Source organism: Rhodnius prolixus, unplaced genomic scaffold (assembly GCF_049639745.1).
Source record: "Rhodnius prolixus isolate KJV_2025 unplaced genomic scaffold, Rpr scaffold_3, whole genome shotgun sequence".
Lineage (NCBI taxonomy): Eukaryota > Metazoa > Arthropoda > Insecta > Hemiptera > Reduviidae > Rhodnius > Rhodnius prolixus.
This window is the reverse complement of record NW_027411603.1, coordinates 43,035,019-43,056,781: the sequence shown is the minus strand read 5'-3', so window position 1 is coordinate 43,056,781 and position 21,763 is coordinate 43,035,019. Positions and strand designations below refer to the sequence as shown.

Here is a 21,763-nt window from a genome sequence, read left to right as displayed (position 1 = left end):
ATCCCATTTTTCTTTAGTTTTCTCAAATTGTCTGCTGTGTTAATTCTCTTCTTTTGGGAGAATTTTGTAAAAGGAATTAAAATGGATAAAGAAATAATTGAGGCCACTACCGAAAACTGAAAATAATTTGTATTGTAAACATAAACAGCAGGATCGAGCTTTTTAGTTATGGATTTGTATGGGTAGCGAAAATAATTAAAAAAAACAAGTGCTGGTAATTTTATAGGTTTAAACTTTAGACCCAAGGCTATACTTGTCGGATGAGAGCTGGATGTCAACTTATAATTTGCTGTGCTTGGATATCTTAATGTTGGCCTCACTGCTGTTCGCCTGCCGTCCCTGTAGTAGGATGAAAATGTCCACAACATGGCAAGTGAAATTTTCTTATGCTAGTTAAATTCTGCCATTCCAAGATTTTTTTTTTTAAGGATCCAAAAAACCACAGCTGCCGATTTTTTCTTTCTCTTTCCGTGCATACATTAAACATCAGAGGTCTCATGATTATTTCTGAAAGCTTCTCCCAATTCTTTCGAAATAAACATTAATCCAAGTATCGGCGTAGGGACTTTAACGTTAAGTTCCTTCGCTGAGCGACTTCTGGTAACCTCTCCTCCAAAATAACTTCTATGCGTAAATAAAAATACTACGGAAAAAATAAAATAGTAATAATCATCATTAAATTTAATTTAGATTTTTAAAAATCCAACAATACAATTAGAAGAACCGCCAGCCTCTGCCACATAGTCTGCAAGTAAAAAAACAGGATAAAAAATTGGATTCGTCAACTATAAAGCACATTTCCTTTTATTTTAATTAGCATTTTAATCTGCAACTACCTGATATCCTCCCCGAGAAAATTTACAACAAAACATCATATTTTGAAAACTGAAATTAAGAAATTAGCACCGCAATAATTGCAAAACATATAACAATTTTTTTACGAATCCATAAATCTTTCTATAACAGAAAAAAATCTATATTTCAAAAAATGAAAAAATAAATAAATAAATAAGACTAGGCTTTAATTAGTTAAATTTGGAGAGCATAACAGGTAAGCACTTTTTTGTTTTGTTCATTTTCTGTACATACTCGTATAACGGTCAATTTTAACATTATCACAATATTAAAATACTTCAAAGAAGAATTTATAATTATCATTTAATATCTATGTACAAATTCTTTTTGTTTTTGTTTTTAAATAAATTAGGTATACTTTCTCAGCACAGCATTCAAACTTCAAAAATAAAAAATTAAGCAAAAAATAAACCGCCAGTATAAAAAAAATGGTGCCAAATACACACTTACGCTTAGAAAATGCATACATACCTATGGCTACTAAACATTAATAATCTTTTTCTTTTTTTAAACCCATTTCTAAGAAATATTTAGTACTTTTCTTCTAAATGCGCTCTGGAACTTAACTTGACTAACATGTGCAATTATGGAATGTGAATGATGTTTTTTTTTTAACAAAATAAAAGAGAAAAAAATAAGAAGTTTAAAAAATTAAATAGCAAGTTTTCTATCAAAAAGTAACATTGACAACGTTCTTAAGAATTATAATTTAATGTTTTTATTTTTGAAATTTAAAAAAAAAAAAAATTGAGCGTCATATCTAAACATGAAGCATTAATGAATAAATATTAGTATATGCTGTTCTCTGGGTTTTTCGTTTTGATTTTGTTTTTAATACTGATATAAATTCATTATTAAGAGATTTGTTTTTAATCAATTTTCTCTTTTTCTAATCAATGCATAAAATAAATCTCAAATTTGTCCCTCTTTTTTCTTAAAATTAAGCAAATGAATTAATTAGACTTAATTTTATCAGATTTATTGCTAGTATAACCACCCGGAATACTATTGTCTGACTGTGAATGTTTACTTGTTCCTCTATTTACATAAGATTTATAAAAAAATCTAGCAAATAAAACAAAGTAACTAAAGTACATGGCTATAGAAAGTTTAATGTTAGTTGTTGATACATGACATGGTTGGTGTTCCTGTAGATACTGAGCGGCCCAAACATTGATGGCACAGCCGATAATCATTTGGCAAAGTTGACAGGTTGTTATGAGCATCGCAAATTTTCTTGATGGATTGTATCCCATACATTTCAGTGCATAGTATGTATACATAATTGAATGGACACAATAATTCATTACTATGAACCATCTAGCTGATGCTGTATATTCGGTATATGAAAACCATGAGTACAGAAGAACTGTAATATGATGGTACCAATGAAGAAATATTAATGGCTGCTTCCTAAGCACAATAAAGATTGTATCTCCTAGTTCTGGCAGCTTTGAAAGAACGAAGAACCAAGTCCATACTCCAGCAACCCGATCTAGTTCAATGTAACTACAACAAATTAAAAAGTAAATGAAGTCGGTTTCACTAATTATTAATTTTCACGTTTATGCTTTAGTGTGATGTCAAACTAGAATCATTGTGTATAAATCTTTCCCGAAATAAAATAATCTTTCCACACTAATGTCTATTCCCCGTCTACGACACCTAATTGGTAGTTGGACGTTAAACCCCGCCTGAAAAAATACGCGATTACTTTACTTATACTAATGTCAATATGTGGGTAATTAGTTTTACGAATTAGTCTTTCTAAATACTATTTTTATTCTGCAATTTTCAAAGTAATCAATGTAATCAAATATTTACAAGGGCTGATTTCAGATAAGACCACTTTTTGCAGTAATAACATGGCGTCAAAGAGGCTGCAAGTGATGATTATTATAAGAATACATAATCGTCTGGCACAATATGACATATTAAAACTGTGCGATAGAACAGTTGTACAAAGGCTGATAGTCAAATTTACTTCAATGATATAAAAAGTGAAGCAAAGATTGAAAACGCGTATAACAAGACCAAAAAAATTTTTTATGGTGATTGAAACCTTTAATATTATATGATAATATACATCAGTAACCCAATCGATTACCACTTTTTGAGGCAAAGTCTGTGTGTCAAAATATCTCTGAAGTTACTGCGGCAATAATAAAAAAGATACTGTCCGGAAGTCACACTGCATTTGGATTAATAACCTGAATATAAACGCGTCTTCGGAACGAAAAATGAAAGAGTATTTCCAAACTATTTCACTTAAAATATTTGTATTCAATACTTATGAAAACCGGAGGGACATTTATTAAAATAACTTAAAACAATTCTGTTAAATGGAAAGGTGAAGATACTTTACTCCGGGTCAAGTACGAGTAAAAGGCCAGACTTACTTACTAAGGAGCTATATTTTTAAAGAAAAAAAAAAATGCTAAGGTTTGCAGTTAGAAATGCGGATATTTCGGAATCTATTGTACCATCATAATTTGGCGAACGTCTCACTTCCATGAGAATAAAAATCGAAGTCTCTACCAAGGAATGCCACCTTCCGTCTGAGTGATTAATTTTTTTTTTTTTTTTTTTTTTTTGGCGCATCAACAGCTGAGGTCATTAGCGCCCGGAGCTTTTTCCAGTGCACTGCCGGTCTCCGGACAGTGTTCTCTCGTTACAGACAACACTGTCCACCACCGGACAGTGAGCTGTAAGAAGCTCCTAGGAAGAGAAAATCTAAGGGTCAGCTGCTGGATTCGAACCCGGGACCTCCGCGTGGGAGTTATTAATGATTTGATTTGTTTCTTACAAAATTATATTTTTTTTTTTTTTACTTTAATCAATTGTTCTCCCGAAACCTTTACATTTTTTTTTATAAGGAATTACAATTCTCGATTAAAAAAAAACATAATTATTGAAACTTCACAAAATTGAGAATTCTTAGAAACTTAACTTAGAAGAAGCTTCAGTAAAGTAAAATTTCATTATGTCAAAGTAACCAAATTAATAAAAAATTTCTTCAAACGAAGATCTTTAAAGCGAAATAAGTAAAGATAACACAATTACGCTATTTTTCGTTAAAAGTACATTAATCCGCATTCACTTACTAAGTGAACGACCGTCATTAACCGAAATATATACTGTATATATAAAATATCAAAAATATCAACTTTTATATGCTACTTCTACTCATTGAATTTATATTTGTACTTTTAATAATACAACAGAAAAAACTTAAAATTATTGGGTGGGGCATCATTAAAAACTTAAATATTAGTCTTTTATTTTTGAGGAATCACTAAACGAATAATTAAAATTATTCTTACCTAGGAATGCAAATGGAGTGGTAAAGCCCATAATTTTTTAATACATGAAATAATTCTGGAGCAGTCCTGCAAGCACCCATTATACTAAATGCAGCAAGAAGTGAATTCCAAATGCACAACACGCCTTTAAGATTAAACCTAGGTCTGCTTTGCATGTAATACTGTCCACCAAATATAAGTATCATATACAGCGCACAAAAATAAAAACTTATAGTCCAATTTTTTGTCATCCACACTCTAGTATCTTGATGAATAAATTCTTCTTCAAAATTGAAGAAGTACGAATAATTTCTAAGGACCATATCATTGTATCCTCTCATTGTTGCGTCTGCACCACGATCTGAAAAAAGTAATACAGTATTCTACAGAAAATCAACAGATACTCAGGCAAAAGGCAAAAAGTTTATTACCCACGTTTTAATATCGAGAACTCCAAAGTTCAAAATTGTTGTTAAATTTATTGTTATAATTTATTATAAATCCGAAATTGCTAACGATTTCAAAAAAATAGCTGTAAACCCACGTACTATCACATTTAACACACTGCCGAATTCATACATCAGTCCACAACACGTACAACCAGCAGTGTGATCTGTGATATCCAATAGCCGCTCACAACCATTATTAATGACCTGCTCACAGTGCCGGGAGAATGCAGTGGGCGTGCAGTGAGTTAACGGATTGGTGGAGGGGGTAGAGCACTGAATAGTATCTGAATTAACATCGATAATTATGATAAATTCTTATGATCGACTTATTTAGATTAATGCATATCATATATTACTTTTAATCATTTTAAAATTGACAATTTATGACTTCAAAGCCATCCAATAGTACGTTGCCAAATTTTACATATTATATTTTTAAAACAATTTAGTAATTCAAAATTAACCGTTATTAAAGAGCAAACTCAAACCAACAAACTCCACTTTTCGTAAATTTATTTATAATTGGATGCATTACAAATTATTACTGGATTTAAAAATTTTTATCACTGTGTGCCAGAAAATTAAGTTTCTTTTAACTGTAATCGATTTACTGCATAAAATATGAGAAAGTGGTGATAATAGTCATAGTCACTAGAAAATAAGATAACAGTACAGAGATGTGATAGGGCCAGGATACCAATCAGAGATTTTTGCAAGACCTACGAGGGAGGTAATTTTCTGGTTTGTTCTGGAGTTTGGGCGCAATATGTGGTTTTAAGTTTAAAAATAGTTATTGTTTTTCTCATTATATTTTTTTTAAGTGGTTGTTAAAAAATGGGGGAGGCAGAAATTGAAAATTCCTATAAAAATATCATATTGAAATTAAAGTCACTTAGTGTAGATGAAGAGGTCTTCAAACAAAAAAAGCATAACTTCCGGCAAGAAATTGATTCACCAAGAAGATTATTTCTTATGTCTTCGATAGGCGATTTAATAGATTATTTGGAACGCAAACTACTTGTTAGAAACAATAAAATTAGACTTATTACGAAGATTTTAGATGTATTTGAAATTTTTGGAATCAGGAAACTTATAATTGAACATAATATGCTTTTAACGAATTATAATTATACCAATGACCGTATTGATTACAAGGAGGATAATGCAAGACATCAAAACATTACTTCAGACCACAGCATTCCTCCATGTGGTAAGTCTAAAGAATTAGATTTCATGAAACAGAGTAGTCCATAATATTAATCTCTCAAAACTTTAACTAAATAATTTACTCTCGTTTTTATTTTATTACCGGCTTACATTTTATTTTATTTCGTCGCAGTTGTAGAACTCATATCAAGTCGTATCGGCAATTCGTGGAAAGAAATGGCATATGAATTGCAGTTTAAAGCAGGTGAAATTGATTTAATTGATGAAAACTTGGAAAACGATGTAAAAAAATCCCTTAAGGTATTTAAAATCATTAATAAATAGAATCGTTTATTTACTTTTTGAGGATCATTTTCAAAACTAAAAAAAGGAGTTGTGAGAAAAATAAAAATATTAGCTTAAGCTAGATAATCTTTTATTTTAAATTTAATTCATTGATTTCAAACAAAATTTAGAGTTTGAGCATGACAAGCAATCTAAATTATTTAAGTATAGTTACTGTAGTTTAGTAATAACTATAAATGTTGTTGTAGATTTTGAACACCTACATTTCAAGACCTCCTCAGGATTGTAAAAGAGGTCGACTGATCAACGCTCTCTCAAACATAAGAAGAAAACTTTTAAGAGATGAAGTCGAACATTTGTTAATGATGTCCTGCTTAAATTGTCGGTTAGACCATCATCTCCTTACTTCCTTTTAAATTTATTGGTATTAGGAAGCATGGCAATCGTGCTAAGTTTCTGATGTTACGTTTGCTTTTGAAATACTATATTTTAGGAACCCTGTGATCGAACTTTGTTTTTTATAAAATGTTTCAACTAAAAAAATTGTAGGAATCAATTAAACTTTCGGTACCACTTTACATTTATTTTACAGCGAATATCTTAATCAGTGTTTCCATTTTACTGAATGAATTCTTCATTTTATGAGATTTAGTGGAAAATGACTCCTTTTTTTTTAAAGGGCTCTCACTCTAGACCTTTAACTACATTTTAGGTCCCTTTTTGGTGAGGGGAGGTCTTCCTGCGAAATGCGCCGACTTACCTGCTTAGTATTAAAAAGGATTGATTGTGCTGCTAATCATTTTGGGTTTGAGAAAATTCCTCATCCTGAATATTTGTTTTTATACTGATGGATATTTTCACGTATTAATAGTTTTCTCTGTCATGTTTATAGCCGTTTTTTCAAAATTAGGATATACATTACATACACAAAATATGTATTTGTATGTTCTTTGAAATAAATTTTCTAGCTTTCTATCTAGTTTCCAAGAAGCGTTCTTTTAGAAGAAACCGATCCTTTTTATTATTGTTTTAAAACTGTCAAGATGTTAAAATTTACTAGAAACCTTTTTATAATTTAAACACATATCCTTGGTGAATCAATACTTATAATGTAACTTAAATAAATCAACGGATATCTCCAAAAACAAATTGGCAGTTTGTACTCGCCTCGCGGCGTAATCGTGAATTCCTCGGGTAAACAAATTATATTCAATATTTATTTTCGAGGCAACAGATCAGGCCTTGGGAAGTTCCAAAAAAGGAATCTCTTTCTGTAGGAAGATATAAATTAAAATTTTTTGTGCTTAGACATAAAATGGTCTAAAACCCGTTCTGAGTGTGAAACTAAATGAAACGAAAGGTTCCCAAATGAAACCAATGTGCCAAATTTTCAAGTTTTGTGGTCTTAGTTTCGGAGATTTTATGATGGTATTTGAATTTCTTATATCCAGAAACGCGTTACTAATATATTTTTACGTCCTTTCCAGGCTACCTTCAGGAAATTGTTGAAAGATTTATCTTATATTTACCATTGCAACAGATGTAAACATAGCATATATATATCATCTGGTATGAAATGTAAAGAACCTATTCTGAAAAAAAATCCAACCAGCCATGAGAAAAAGTGGAGAAACAATATACAGTTTTTATATTTTTCATAATGTTTTCTGTCTTCTTAAAAATTTATTTTTGCATTTATGTGAACTGAAATTGTCATCGAAATAACCTTTATATATATGACAAATAAATTACCTTTATAATACAAGGAATTGATTTTATGGTAGTGACATATTCTTGCGAAAAGGGAAGGGTACTAAATGAATTTAGTCACAAAGTCACAAAAATCGTCAGAATTATATCTTGCACACGCTGTTTTCTATGTTCTAACATCTAATAAGAAAAGGATATCATTTTACGCAATGCACATTCCATATAAGAAAAACAAACTTACTTTATGCCTGGCTATACAAAATTAAACTTTCTCTTATAAAGACGAAAAAATTTCGGTTGTATTTTTTCGAAATTCCGAATTGAAGTTTTCGCCAGAAAAGTATTTTAAATCTCGGACAACAGGAAGGAAGCTAGAAAAAAAAAATATTGGTAAAGATTTGGCCGAGTAATTTATTAGAAGAAAGAAGCGTCAGATATTTACTTTTATAGAAATGCAATCCACGTTTGGAAAAAAATATTAGTAAATAAATTTATATTTAAATAATAGAACTAAATGCTACAGATACAATTTGTTTTTACGAGCCGCTCAACGTAACGTCTACTAATAAGTATCTTACATATTTACTTGGCGATAATCATTTAGCCAATAGTATTAATCACATTTCCTTTGTTCGCCAATCAAGAAGCCGAACATGGCTTCTGCAACAAAGAATTGTAAAAATGTACGAGCCTAAGGTATTTCTCAAAAAATAATATATTTGAAATTATTACATTAATCATAAATAAAGTTTCCTCAAACAATGAGAGGGTATAATTAAAATAAAGAACATGAGACTAATTTCAAGAATTACAGAATAAAACACTACCAAGTGTTAACAAATGTTACTAATAAAAAAAATAAAACAACGTTCAAATGCATTTTTGTTACTATCAAATCAATTAATGTCAATTTGAAAATGAATCAACAATGTAGAAACCAAAAGTTTGGGTGGAATAAAACATTAGTTTAAATTAAATTACTATTTAAGGTAAAAAAAAAAAAAATACACAACAATCGATCAACTTTTTTTTCAATTACATTTGTATACATGGAATAAATTACACAAGAAAAAAAAAAACGAATACTTTAGATTTGTTTTGATTGCATTTTTACATTTAAAAAAATATATGTACCGCAAAACATCTTTTTTTTTACAGTCAATATAAATGTTATTTTTTTTTAAAAAAAAAACTTCCTCCACAGATTGTATAATAATGAACAATAATAATAATAATAACAACAATCTAATCCGGTATTATAAAGAATGAGTAACTTTTACTATCGATCCAGATTTAATTTGTGTATCTTTATGCATTTGATAGACTATAGACTGTTTGCTATGAATTCTTAATCTTTCTTTAATTTTCCTCCTGCAACATTATGAAGATATTCTTGTCAAAAAACAGCAATGTTAAAAGGCTACAAATGCTGAAGTACCAAGGGAAGTATTATAATAATAAAATGTGTGTACTCTCAGGTTTAGTATCAACTTTTTTGCATTGAATACAATCTATTCGTTTAATTAATTCAACCTGTCTGTGCAGAAATTTAATAGATAAGTTTTTAAGATATAACAGTATGTGAAATAGGACAAATTTAAAAATTTACGAAATCAGGTAAACAATTTTTGAAAATAACTATTTTTGGTGCTCACCCAATTGCTACCACTGCTTCAGATTTTGATTTATCTCCATTAGCTGTCCACAAACCAATTTTGTCCATTTTTGATCTAACATTGACTGTTGCGCCACAAACTTCATCAGAATATTCGTCAAAAGTTTCACCGATCATACATAACATCTGAACAAATTTGAAACTTGAATCTTGACATGAACCAGTATTTTTTTTTTTGGTTTTTAATGAAATGAAATTATACTTACAATCTCAAGCCAATAATTATCTAATTCAACCTCTCGTTGTTTTTTTTCTAAACTTATAAGCCACCGGCCACCTTCTTTATTTGCTGCGTCTTCCCACATTGGTTGAATACCTTTCTTAAAGAGACAGTAATCGCAACCTGGTTTCAATTCACTAGCTGCTTTGATATGATTATATAAACTAAAAATAAAAAAAAAAAAAAATCTCAACTTCGAGTAATATAATGCTCATTTTTCAGGACGGGCTTAATGTCAAACAAAACTGTCTAAATGCTTAGGTCTTAACTCTTAAAGTTTAGAACATTAATTCTTCCTAACATTAATCTGAACCAATAATTATATTAAAACGACACTTTAGAGGGATTCCTATACTAGCCTCCCTCAGTAAAGCACAAAACTACTTTTATCAGAACAATTATTGCTAAAAAGTTATAGCAGTCTGTTGCAGAATGTTATGCAAAGGACGAACATGCAGACAATTCCAATCTTACTTCGCTATTGATACTTCAGAATTGTAACTATTCTTTCTGATGATAATCTTTTTCTTAAGCATTTCTTTTAAAAAAAATAACTTATTACTATGATTATGTTCGGCCTATGTAGTATTAAACTTTGTACAATGGTGCATGTTTTCAATCTATTCATCCCCATTTCTATATCAGGAGGGACCCCGGCTGCTCCGCACTATTGCCGTCATACTTTTTCGCACATACTCGAAAAGGATTAAGAAAACAAAAACTGATCAAAATAATGAAAAAAGACAATAAAACAACTAAATAACACTATTTAAATTATTATTTATTAATGTATATAATTATTTTTTCGCCATTGCAAACATACTATTTGAATTTTATTTATTTTCTAGTTTTGTTAAAAGTCAAGAGAAATCTTAAATCTTTGTTTGATCAAGTGAATTCTGAAAGTGCTGTTTGTTTTTTTTTTGCACAAGTACGACCTCTAGTCTCAGTATAAAAAAAAAGAAAGTAATGAAACAGACAGTGACCAAATTTCAAAAATAATATCTCATTATCAGCCCTCGCAGAGAGAGAGGCTTCTGATCTAGATAATCTCGAAGAATTTCTGTTATTAAATAAATTAAAAAAGGAAATTAATCGTCAACAGTATACATTTAGAAGCTTTATTAAACGATCGAGTGAAATCTTCTATCCTGATAATGACCAGAATAATGGGCATTTTACCAAAGGATTAATTTCCTCAATTCCTATTTTGTAGCAATGATGGAAAAGGCCGAATGCTTTTTAAAATTTTAATCTAACGATTACTTTAGACGATGTAGTGTACTATTCACAAAAGAAAATAAAAGACGTAGAGAAGAAAATTTCAATCAGGAAAAGAAATAATACTTAGATTAGGGGAACAGTTGAGTTTGAACATGATATAAAAAACAACTAATTCTTTTGATGTTGGAACAAATTTTTAGTGATAATTGGCATTTGTGTATATTATCTCCTTAACAAAAACAAAGTTTCAAAAGTTAAGTATAAGGGTTGATTAAACGCCAAAAGGTACACAAATCAGCAAGTACCTATCATTTCATTAATACTTTATTGATATCATTTAAGAAATTTTACTGCAGTAACTTTTCATTAATATTTTTTTGAATTTATTAGATGCCACAGACCCTTACGCTGGCCATTTTCATCTACAAAATATTTGTTCAAGAAGCACACCATTTAACTTAGATTGTCTGTAATATCTAATAAACTATTAATCACAGATTAAAAAAAAATCAAAAAGAAAGGAAAATATTTGGACCTGTGAGGACAGAGGAAGGCTTCAGAATCAGGGCGAACCAAGTACTAGCTGAACCTGTATGGGGAGTCTGTTATTGATAAAAGCAGGAAGACTGCGATGGTTGGGACACATACACCGGATGGAGGATATAAGGGCCCCAAAGAGAGCATTGTATTGGCATTCTGTTGGGTGAAGGTTGGAAAGCTTTAGTGGCTGAGACCCTTCATGGGCTGTGATGGCCAGGGAGTAAGTAAAAATCAGATCTGGGTTGTTGAAAAAATTGCAGTCATAAAGGAGGATTTGCCCTATATTTTAAACGAAATTTAGGAACTTTATCTTTTATAGAATAAGAGAAAACAAATTGTAAAAGTTAGGTATTTTTCAACGTAACGCTTTTTCGTGCATTTTTTCACGATCAACCTTTATGCAACTGTCCTACCGAACAGTTTAAATGAGGTTCTTGGATTCTTCTTCCAAGGTAAATTACATTACCTCTCATCTCGTGGTTTGGTTCCCGCAGTTTAGAGTCCTGTTCAGCTATTTTTTTTTTTTTTTTTTTTTTTTTTTTTTTTTTTTTTTTTTTAGCGCATCAACAGCTGAGGTTATTAGCGCTTGGAGCTTTTTCCAGTGCACTGCCGGCCTCCGGACAGTGTTCTGTTCAGCTATTGTCGGCAATTTCATTCCCTACACTCCGTTATGACCTTATATATAATAATAATAATTATTATTATTTTTATTTTTTTAATGCACCAGTGAAGTTTGAGTTATTTTATTTATACGCTTACATATTAACTTTTCTTCATCAGTTTACAAAAATTGCATTTTATATGTGTATACTAAAGACAAAGAATGAATCATCACTTACGTCCGCATAATCATATGTATCATATCTACATATGAATTCACGTATTGTGCAATTCCTTATAATTGTAACTTATAAAGCCAACCCAATTGCATACCTTAAAAGTAATATATTTATAGAATTTTTATTAACAGTTATTTACTGATCGACCAAGGATTCATCTGTGATGATCCTCAACAGTCTAAATCTTTGCATCGATAGAACTATCATTTCCTAGTAAAACGTAAGAGTAATAAAAATAAACTCATGAAAAATCACAACCTGCCCGCTAATCTAGTATTCTAAATCGTCCCTAAAAAATTGCCACATTGCTTACTGTGTCGGAGTCTTAGCAAATTTTACCTACTAAAGAATAACAAATTGAATACCTCCAAAAATCTTCTACTGTCTCAAAACTAATAATTTCTTTCAAGTTTTGCTTCCAATCTTTCCTTCGATCATTTTCAATGTACCAAAGGGTCCAGGAATTTTGTAGTGGATGCTTAATTTGAAGGTCTGTGATGCTAGGTTTTTCGACATCCTAAAAAAAAAATATATGTATATATTTGCTTAGTACGGAATGTAAAGTGGACAAGAAAAAATTAGACTTTTGTCAAAAACCCTTTCGAATTAATTGAAGTAAAAATAATTTCCTTAACATTAAAAATGTAGTTCTAAAGATTGAAAATGAAATATAGCGGTATGTAACATTCAATGGTCTCCTCCGTATGTTTATAATAATAACCGTATGTTTGAAATTTTTAAAGATTATATTTAAGAATATTAAGCAACATATAACAGTTGAATCTTTTCAAACAACATTTCTATGTTTTTATAAACGTTAACTTTAGAAAATCTATATCTACGACCTAAAATAAATTTTAATTTAATGAAAATTTAGCTATACCTCTTCTGAAGACTTGTTACCAGCCATTTCTTTTCTAGAGGTTGTTGAAATAGTTATATCAACTTGCACTTAATATGTAACCTTTTCCAATTGTAACTATACTGTTAAATGCTTGTTTACAAAAAAATTAACTTTGTTTTAAGTCAAACTGATGTTAAACCTCACACGAAATCCTTTCCTGATGGTTCAAGAGGAAACTGAAACCATGAAATGTGGGCATAACCATCTTGCAGTGTTGACCGCAGAGAACAGTATTATAAAACTAATATGCTATTCATTTTGAAATGTCAATAGTTCTTCATTTATGATTTAATTGCTTATTTCATTTTCAATAAGAAGTAAAATTTATAAAAGAATGTGTAAATAGTTATCTCTAGAAATAAATAATACTACAAATGACCATATAACAAAAAATATTATGTCAGCGTTTCTGTTCTTCATAAAATATTTAAGCGGAAAAAGTTTAAAAATAAAAGAAAATAAGTAAGTATGCTTGGATTTCACATAAATAATCATAGAAGTATTAATTTTTTTGTAACAGTAATATTTTATCAGTTTTCATAAATTAGCAGTATGGCTAAATGATTGATAGTAATTTAATTCCAATAAGGCCAGAAGTACAAATATTCGTATTTATTATCTTCAATGTAAGGAACATGCTGTTAACTTTTATACGGTTAATTCAAAGCTACTTTTTCAATAGAATAAAGATGTACCAACTAAAAATGGCTTAATTATCACAAATAAATCATAATATTCAAAAGGCACCATCTAACTGCTTTAAATAAATCCTGCAAAACTTAAAATTGGTTTTATTTCACATTTGTTTGTTTGTATTTGAAGTACCTTGACGAAGAAACTTATTTACTTGTATACTCAAATTATTTCTAGATTTTCTTATGATACAGCAGCTTATTGATTAATTTTATCTACAAAATCTAATCTATGATTTTATTTATTTAAGGAAGGAGTTGGACTTCCTACATTTAAGAATCTTAAGAACTTTAATGTGGCCCCTCCCTGCATTTTTTGAAACACTGTTACCAGGTCAAAGCAGGATTAAAGCAATTTCAGAACAAGGTATTCCTTTAATGCTGTATAATGTTTATTTTGGAATAAAAGTAAATTAATGTAAAAACACTTAATGTTAATAGGAAGAAAAAAAGTTTTATTATTCGCACATCTAAGAACCTACACTGTATGAGAACAGCAAAGTAGAGTTAGTAAACAAAACAAACCGAAAAGAAGACTTTCTTAGATTTGGACATTCATATTATGAATTTTCTATACATTAAGCAATGAAGGTACTAAAAATTCAACAGAGCTGTTATGGTAATCGCTACTAGACCGTTTTCGAAGTGCTATCAATTTATCAGTAAATTTAGATTTTATAGGTGATTTAACTGCTCGGTACGAATATGGTTGGTACCAGCAATGCTGAAAATACATCTACACCACCTTCTAATTCTGGAGGTGAGTTTAATTCCAGTAACTCAAATCAATGGGGTTGGCAACCAAGAAGAGGCATTAGAGGGTTTTGCCCAGGGCCTAGACGAGGGATGTACGGGCGAGGAGGATATATGTTTCCTGGGCCCCGAGGATATGTTATGCCTCCACAACAGCAATTTTATAACCAGGTATAGTATTTTGTGCGACAAGTTTTACCTTATTAAGGCAATGTAAAGCCATCCAATCACTTGTTTATTAACCAAACTCCAAACAGCTCTGCAACAACTTCCTTTCCCTCGTACACTTTAAGTCCTTGAAATCATTTGAATTATTAAATTTTATTTATGGTTTTGATTTGTTAGTGTTATTACTTTAAATGATTTCATAAAAGATAATTTTTTGTAGCATGCCGATACCATTAGACCAAAGAAAAATTTAAGTTTACATTTGCTATGTCCCCAGTTTAATTTTTTAATTTAATTCTCCATTATTTAATGCTAGTTAAGTTCTATTAATGTAATTACCTTTAAAGGTAATCAAACAAATGATTCTCTTGAGTGCTTTCGTAAAAATATGATAAATAAAATTTAGAGTTACCGCGACTGTTTGCTGGTATGCTAGAGTTGCTTTTAATTCCCAGATTTCATTACTACGCGTAAATCAATTTTATGTTTTACATTCTCTGACCAAATAAAGGACTGTTAGGATGGAATTATGAAGAGCGCCAGATCCCGAGTAAAGTCTACTCCCTCTGCGGGGAGATTGCTAGTGTTTGGTGTAGATGAGTTAATTTAATACAGTACACATACGTACGTTTGTACATATATATATATATATATATATATATACACAAACGTATGTATATATTTATATATATACACGTACCCCACACTTAATTTACCATTACGTCTCTATTTTTTAGACAAATATTAATTTTAAGGAAGATATCCTTGTCTAAGAACCTAATTTGGTAGTTGAGGGTTAGCCCCGTCGACAAAAAAAAAGAAAAAAGTAATCTATATTTCACTTCACTTACTTAATATTTCAGAGGAAACCACTTCCTTGGAATCCAAGAACGCCTAGACTTCCACACTTTCCAGCTTCTCCCGTAGAACCGTTCTTACCTTATCAACCTCCATGGCCTAATGCTCAACCTGCTTCTCAGCGTACAGAAGAAGAAACGGTAAGTTTTATTTTATCGGTGGTTTAAAAATTGATGATAAATTAATTTATTTTTTGTTTTGTAGATAATTACAAAGCTTAAATTATTAAAACTTAAATTTAAGAAATATAATTCTTTTTTAATTATAAATTAAAGAATGAAGGAGCACCTCCAAAAAAAAAGAAAAAAACAGTAAATGGTACTACTCGACCATGGGACCGTGAAGCAGCTGAGAAAGCCCTAGCACTGGAACTTGAATCTCAAAAGAATGCTGGGGCCAATGCAATAGTAATACGTTTTCCAGATCCCGAAGTATCAAAAGAAGTAGTTCAACAATTTCATCCATCTATAGAAAATGTTCATTTTCAAGCACCTTGCGGTGGAAGGTTGTCTTCTCACAATAAATCTGAATCTGTGTACTTTGCCCTTGTATCACTATTCGAAAATTAACATTTCTCGTCTATTTATCAACAGGTATTGTTTTGTAACGTTAAAGGAAGAATCAAATGTTGAAAAAGTAATGAGTGAAATAAATAGAATTAAATTTGGTGTAGGTCATTTGCAGGCTGAAAGAAAAGCGCCAAAAACCGAGGAAAATGTAGGGCCTGAGAATATAGATCCTTTCACGTAAGGCCATTTTATTATTTTCATTCAATTTGAGTGGATGTTTATTCCATAATTTTTAAGGTTCACAACTTCTCAAATTTTTGCTCTTGCAACATGTGCTTGCTTCTTCATACGTGGTCGTACTAAAGCTCATAAATTTACAAAGACACCACTGACAACCGTCATCATTCGCCTTTACATATAAAAAAAAAAATTCCAAAAATGAAAACTGACACAAGGAAAAATCTTCGCTCTGTGTTCAGAAATTAAGATCTTACTTTGCTAATCATGAAAAACCCAAAAAATCCGTGAAAGCAGGGAGTCCTGTCCTAGAAATGCGCTGTCTCGGGGGAATCCTAGACATGAGGCCCACTTATGAAATACACATCAACCCTTAACTACAACATAAATGTTTCATTGATACAATTTACTCTCATGAATGAACCATCATACTCGAACATTCCTTCTTTTATTTCTCATCAACACACTTTTCAGACCATTCCTGAATTGTGCTTGTACAGTTAGGGTAGCAGCTAAACTTTTGACGAAATAACCATAGGCTTTTCAAAATAAAAGTTTTTTTTTGGTTTAACAGAAACGTTCACTGAAAGCTTGACTTTACAAATACTTTACATTCTCGTATATCCCTCCACAAAGTATCCGACTACTTATCACTTTCTAAAGTGCTCTTAGCTACACTATCACATAGCGAACCCATTTCTTCAAGAAGTTTGTAACCTATATTTTTTTATTGATGTGTTTGTTTATAAATTTACCTATATTTTTAACTTTATTATCCTTAACAGTATGTTTAAAATTATAGCGAGCAGGCCCATATTTTTATTTATAAATAAAAATTACTAATATATCAGTACCTCAGAGATAGATAACACAGTCCATTTTTTCAAAATTTATTTGTTTAATGTATCTAATACAATATTTCTTTTTTTATTACCCAACCATCACTTATGGTGCATCTATGTTACTTATTATCCACCAAAGATTTAAGCAAAATAACTCCCGTGGGCTTGAAAATACCGCGAAAAAAATATTTCATTTGCTCTCTGTAAAAAATTAAAAATGTGACTGTGTTGTGTACCTCCAGAGTACTGATATATATTATTTAAGACGCGTGAACATCCGAGGTTATTGGCGCCCGGAGCTTTTTTCAGTGCACTGCCGGCCTCTGTTCACATTTGTGAGTAACGAAAGAACAATGACCGGACAGTGAACTGTAAGTAAAACAATCTAAGGGCCAGCCGCTGGATTCGAATGCGGGATCTCCGTATTGGAATCTAGAATAATGCTAACCACTGACTAGCCCCTTCCATAATAATAATAATTTTAATTCATTAATAAACAAATAATCGATTAGCACAACATATCTTTCTTTAATGTTAAAGGTTGTATGTTGGGAATTTACCTACAAACATAAGTACTTTGGAAGTTAAAGAGAAGTTCCCGACTGCTATGAGAATAGATGTAGGTTACGCACAAAAAATGAAATTTACAAGGTAAATATTTTGAGTAAACTTCATTACTTTTGAATGAGAGTTATTTTTTGGTTGGCTTAAAAAGGAATGCTTTTTGATCTGATTTGAAAATTGTTAGTTTATAAATGTAAAATAAAATTGGAAATTGGTTTTGTAAACGAATGGTAATCATTTTCAGAAACTTTGTTGAATCCTACTGCATCTCTGGGATTACAATTTTAGAAAGAATGTCCGTTAAAATGAATAAAAAATTAAAATTGATATATTAAATTTGATTATTTCTTAGGTATGCCTTTGTGAGGTATTCTACCGCTGAAGCAGCATTTGAAGCGTACAAATCGTCAGTAAATACTATCATTGCTTCGCGATCTATTATTCTGAGATTTAGAAGGCATAAAGCACCGGTTGGTCCTCCAGGGGAAACTCCTGCACCCAGTATTATTGAAGCCAAGGTACTTCAAATTTAAATTTGCGTTAAATTCTTTGTTAGATAAGTTTTTAATAGTTTCCTATTTCACTAGCCCGGAGAGACATTAACAGTTGGAGCAAAACTGAAGGCGAAAAAAGAAAAAGCCAAAGCCGAAAAGGTATATCAGTAATCATTCTATTACAAATTGATATTTATTATCGACATTTTATTTCTTCAGATGTTGAATTGTTAAGGATTAATTTTTTCGTTAAATTGTTGAAAAAGTTATTAGTTTTGGTAAAAGCCAGAATCACATACGCGAAAAAAACAAAATTTCTTTTTGAATTCAAAATATATTAAACCGAAAAATATTAAATAAATAAATAAATGCTAAAACGCAGTACAAATTTAATGAATTTTACAATCGAAGGTTTGAAATTAAGGATTGTTTTTTTATTAAATATAGTTAGTCATATTTTTGATAGTTACAACTGTTTCATGTTACAGGCGGCGAGAGAAAAGGAAGCGAAGAACAAAGGAAAAAAGAAGAAAGAAAAACAAGTAAGTTCGAAATAGTTTATTTCTTAGAGTGTAATTATTGTAGTGATCCAGATTTATTTAACCCTCAAAGTTTGCGATAAAAAACGATAACACTTTGGAAGGAGAATTCGTTTCTCTAGTAAAGTAATTCCTTCATATTTTTCATTATACTCTAAAGCTTATTAAACGTGGTTCACTCAATTCCTACAACACCTGCTAAAGAAGATTGGGTGATGTCATGTAGACTGTTTACGTCGGAGGCGATTCCACTAACATTAGCCAGTGAAAAAAACAGAGCGCCAATGACCTCAGATGTTACACGCGCCTTAAATTGAAAAAACAGAATAACTTCGATATATATTGGAAAGTTATGTAACTTCTACATTTTTATGTTCAGGAAGGTGAAGATGCTTCATCGGACGACGAAGAGGTAGAGTTGGAAAACGATGAATCCGATTCTGAGAACGAAGAAACTGAAGATGAAGAAGATGATGACGACGACGATGACGATGATGATGAAGATGATGATGATGAACCAGATGATGATGATGATGATGAAGAAGAAGTAGAAGACGATGACAATGATGATGATGACGACGATGATGATGACGATCTAGAGGCCAATATCCATGATGACGATGATGAATACATGGATGACGATGATTATAAAGATGTAGGTACAGTTCTAGTGTTAGTAAACTAATATTAAGTTTAAACTACTATTAGGATATGGTACATCAGTTATTATTATTTTATTCTAATATTTACTTTAAAGTTATTAAAAGCGAAATCTCTTTACCCGGATAAATCCTTAGAAAATCTTTTTTATATTGATAAATAATTTCTTAAATATCATAATTTACTCGTCAGCTGCAATTGCACTGATTAGAACTTTAATGTGAAAAGTATACGTTCGGTACATAATTAAGTACCGCTGAACTCGTGAAAAGTATTCCCGTTGATATTCCTTTCTCAACAGCCTTGATTAGATTTGCTTTATTATCCGAGCTTTTTGTCTAGAGGGACGCTACAACTCTTGAGGATGGGTTTAATGCGTTTTATTTTTATATAAAATGTTTTGTAGCCATTAGTTTTTTTGTGAATCGGTTTAATACTGTTTAGTATTTTTATGATTAGTTGTATGTGATATGTCAAATTGACAAATATAAGTTTTTAAATCTTAAATTGATATTCTTCTGTTATTCATGTAGATCTAATTTTGAAGCGTCATTTATTTAAATTGTTTCAGATGAGCTTATTTTGAAATCAATCACATTAAGTAGAACGCTGCTTGAAACAAGAAGTACTAATTTTTGCAATACCAATACGGAAGCGCAGAAATGATAAAAATGTTTTGAGTATTCATTGCTGAAAAGTCAGTGAAAAATATGTAAATAATGAAATTTTAAGTGGTATTTCTATTATTCCTAGCTTGTTTTTTTTTTTTTTTTAATGTAAATATGAAAATATTTATGAAAGAATGTTTTTAAACATGTTTATCGTAATGTATGACCGTCTCTACCCCCCATCCGGCAACTAATTTGGTGATTAAAAGTAAATCTGAGAAAATAAGTGATTACCTTGCTCTATTTTTTTACTTTGACTGTAAATCGAAAGTCAATTGTTAATTTGCTTTCATCATGTAAATAAAACAACATAAATTACGCATAACTAATACAGGACATAACGATCAAATATCGAAGCCATACGTCGAAATGAAGCGAATGTTTTGAGCATCAAAATAACTTATTTTGCAATACGTTTTACAATTGGAACTAATTTCTCCCTATTTATTGTTGTATTGTATAAACAATGTTAGACGCCACGTTAGCAGAGCGGCCTCCTAAGCTAAGAAGTACTGAGTACTATTCCCGGTCTAAGCCTTGGATTTTATTAATTGGTTAATTTGAGAAATTTGTAGTAAAATAAGTTTGCTATTCGCCTCCGACCGCGACACATAATTTGGTAGTACAGCTCGCCTGAAAAAATAGGCATTACTTTACTTTTATACACAATGTTATTATTTATACAACAATGTTTTTGACTGACTATGTGTTATGATGATATTGTATATTCTTGCTGTACAAAGTGTTAATAATTCTTAAGATTTAATGAATTAAAATTGTATAAATTATTGTTAAGGTGTAAAAAATAAATATTTATTACTTTAAAATCATTCTATTTACTTTTTTTTTATTTAAAGTACGTCAGTAGCTAATTGTTGACATTCTTGCTGCTTTAACTCGGAAAATTGTATGATTATTACAATTCTTTCCATCTGATTTCCTTAATGGCTGCGATCTGAATCCATATTTTTGTAGTACTTTTTTTAGCTTTCCAGTATCTCACATTCTCTAAACCTCTTACATTACATTCTATCTATAGATATTTCTATTTCGTGCCTATCAAACTACTTTTCTTTTACTTTTAGGATTTTCTAACTCCACCACTTAATGGGAACTTAAATTTTTAGTTTTTTTCCTGCCCTTGATGGATCTCCTAATAAATGGTAATCTTAAATTATGTTGGACAATGCCTTTGTAGAGTGAATTGTTTTGCTGATTGAACATATTGTACTGAGTTGTCAAGGATCATTACAGCTCTAGCACTAATACAACAGTTACACTGAGTGGTACGTTAAGGAAAGGTAACCATTGACAAAACGGAAAATTTGGCTTTCAGATGATTTGAGAACCTGAGAAACAAAACACGCAAAAAATATTCGATCAAGATCTTTACTAAAAGAGATTTTTTGTTTTTTTAATTTTCACTCGTTCCTTTATTTTGCAACTTTATAAAAGATACAGCCAGCAAAAGACATAAGAGATAAGTTAAGAATTCAAATTGGCGAGGAATTGGTCCAAATAAAAACAACAACTCGTCTTTTGCCAATGTTTCGACATTCTTCAGGGCGTGGCTAAGAGGGTTGGTTGAGTTACAGAAAACTGTTTGAAA

At 30.6% G+C, this 21,763-nt stretch overlaps 4 protein-coding genes across 6 annotated transcripts; 2 read left to right on the top strand and 2 right to left on the bottom strand.

Moving 5' to 3' along the window:
* Positions 1-786: 786 nt before the first annotated feature.
* Baldspot (elongation of very long chain fatty acids protein baldspot) lies at positions 787-4,825 on the bottom strand. Of its 2 annotated transcripts, none has more exons than XM_074125449.1 (3): positions 4,593-4,825; positions 4,179-4,506; positions 787-2,364 (listed from the first exon to the last, which is right to left on the bottom strand). In XM_074125449.1, the coding sequence occupies exons 2-3, from the start codon at positions 4,496-4,498 to the stop codon at positions 1,809-1,811; spliced, it is 876 nt and encodes a 291-aa protein (XP_073981550.1). In that variant the 5' UTR covers positions 4,499-4,506; positions 4,593-4,825; the 3' UTR covers positions 787-1,808. The 2 variants fall into 2 exon arrangements, with proteins under 2 accessions (XP_073981550.1, XP_073981549.1); XM_074125448.1 differs by having other exon boundaries at positions 4,179-4,518; positions 4,593-4,824.
* Positions 4,826-5,258: 433 nt separating this feature from the next.
* LOC141452909 (uncharacterized) lies at positions 5,259-7,823 on the top strand. Its single transcript, XM_074125450.1, has 4 exons — positions 5,259-5,816; positions 5,946-6,073; positions 6,307-6,443; positions 7,546-7,823. Exons 1-4 carry the CDS (start codon positions 5,441-5,443, stop codon positions 7,565-7,567), a joined length of 663 nt encoding a protein of 220 aa, XP_073981551.1. The 5' UTR covers positions 5,259-5,440; the 3' UTR covers positions 7,568-7,823.
* Positions 7,824-8,465: 642 nt separating this feature from the next.
* LOC141452912 (eukaryotic translation initiation factor 4E-like) lies at positions 8,466-13,355 on the bottom strand. The gene is made up of 5 exons (XM_074125454.1): positions 13,150-13,355; positions 12,632-12,783; positions 9,650-9,827; positions 9,424-9,569; positions 8,466-9,139 (listed from the first exon to the last, which is right to left on the bottom strand). Exons 1-5 carry the CDS (start codon positions 13,174-13,176, stop codon positions 9,025-9,027), a joined length of 618 nt encoding a protein of 205 aa, XP_073981555.1. The 5' UTR covers positions 13,177-13,355; the 3' UTR covers positions 8,466-9,024.
* A 139-nt stretch (positions 13,356-13,494) lies between these two features.
* LOC141452904 (uncharacterized) lies at positions 13,495-20,981 on the top strand. Of its 2 annotated transcripts, none has more exons than XM_074125440.1 (13): positions 13,495-13,632; positions 14,114-14,229; positions 14,304-14,453; positions 14,544-14,786; positions 15,647-15,781; positions 15,917-16,146; positions 16,235-16,387; positions 17,770-17,880; positions 18,146-18,311; positions 18,381-18,446; positions 18,776-18,829; positions 19,206-19,481; positions 20,058-20,981. In XM_074125440.1, exons 4-13 carry the CDS (start codon positions 14,568-14,570, stop codon positions 20,070-20,072), a joined length of 1,425 nt encoding a protein of 474 aa, XP_073981541.1. In that variant the 5' UTR covers positions 13,495-13,632; positions 14,114-14,229; positions 14,304-14,453; positions 14,544-14,567; the 3' UTR covers positions 20,073-20,981. The 2 variants fall into 2 exon arrangements, with proteins under 2 accessions (XP_073981541.1, XP_073981540.1); XM_074125439.1 differs by having other exon boundaries at positions 14,535-14,786.
* Positions 20,982-21,763: the final 782 nt, after the last annotated feature.

Coding starts and splice junctions, on each gene's coding strand:
- LOC141452904 (XM_074125440.1), top strand. CDS start 14,568: ATGGTTGGTACCAGCAATGCTGAAAATACATCTACACCACCTTCTAAT. Junction 14,787..15,646: donor AACAGCAATTTTATAACCAG/GTATAGTATTTT, acceptor TTAATATTTCAG/AGGAAACCACTTCCTTGGAA. Junction 17,881..18,145: donor CAAAAAATGAAATTTACAAG/GTAAATATTTTG, acceptor ATTATTTCTTAG/GTATGCCTTTGTGAGGTATT.
- LOC141452909 (XM_074125450.1), top strand. CDS start 5,441: ATGGGGGAGGCAGAAATTGAAAATTCCTATAAAAATATCATATTGAAA. Junction 5,817..5,945: donor CCACAGCATTCCTCCATGTG/GTAAGTCTAAAG, acceptor ATTTCGTCGCAG/TTGTAGAACTCATATCAAGT. Junction 6,074..6,306: donor ATGTAAAAAAATCCCTTAAG/GTATTTAAAATC, acceptor ATGTTGTTGTAG/ATTTTGAACACCTACATTTC.
- LOC141452912 (XM_074125454.1), bottom strand. CDS start 13,176: ATGGCTGGTAACAAGTCTTCAGAAGAG. Junction 12,784..13,149: donor GTAACAAGTCTTCAGAAGAG/GTATAGCTAAAT, acceptor TTTTTTTTTTAG/GATGTCGAAAAACCTAGCAT. Junction 9,828..12,631: donor ACAGTAGAAGATTTTTGGAG/GTATTCAATTTG, acceptor TTTTATTTTTAG/TTTATATAATCATATCAAAG.
- Baldspot (XM_074125449.1), bottom strand. CDS start 4,498: ATGAGAGGATACAATGATATGGTCCTTAGAAATTATTCGTACTTCTTC. Junction 2,365..4,178: donor CACTCCATTTGCATTCCTAG/GTAAGAATAATT, acceptor AATTTGTTGTAG/TTACATTGAACTAGATCGGG.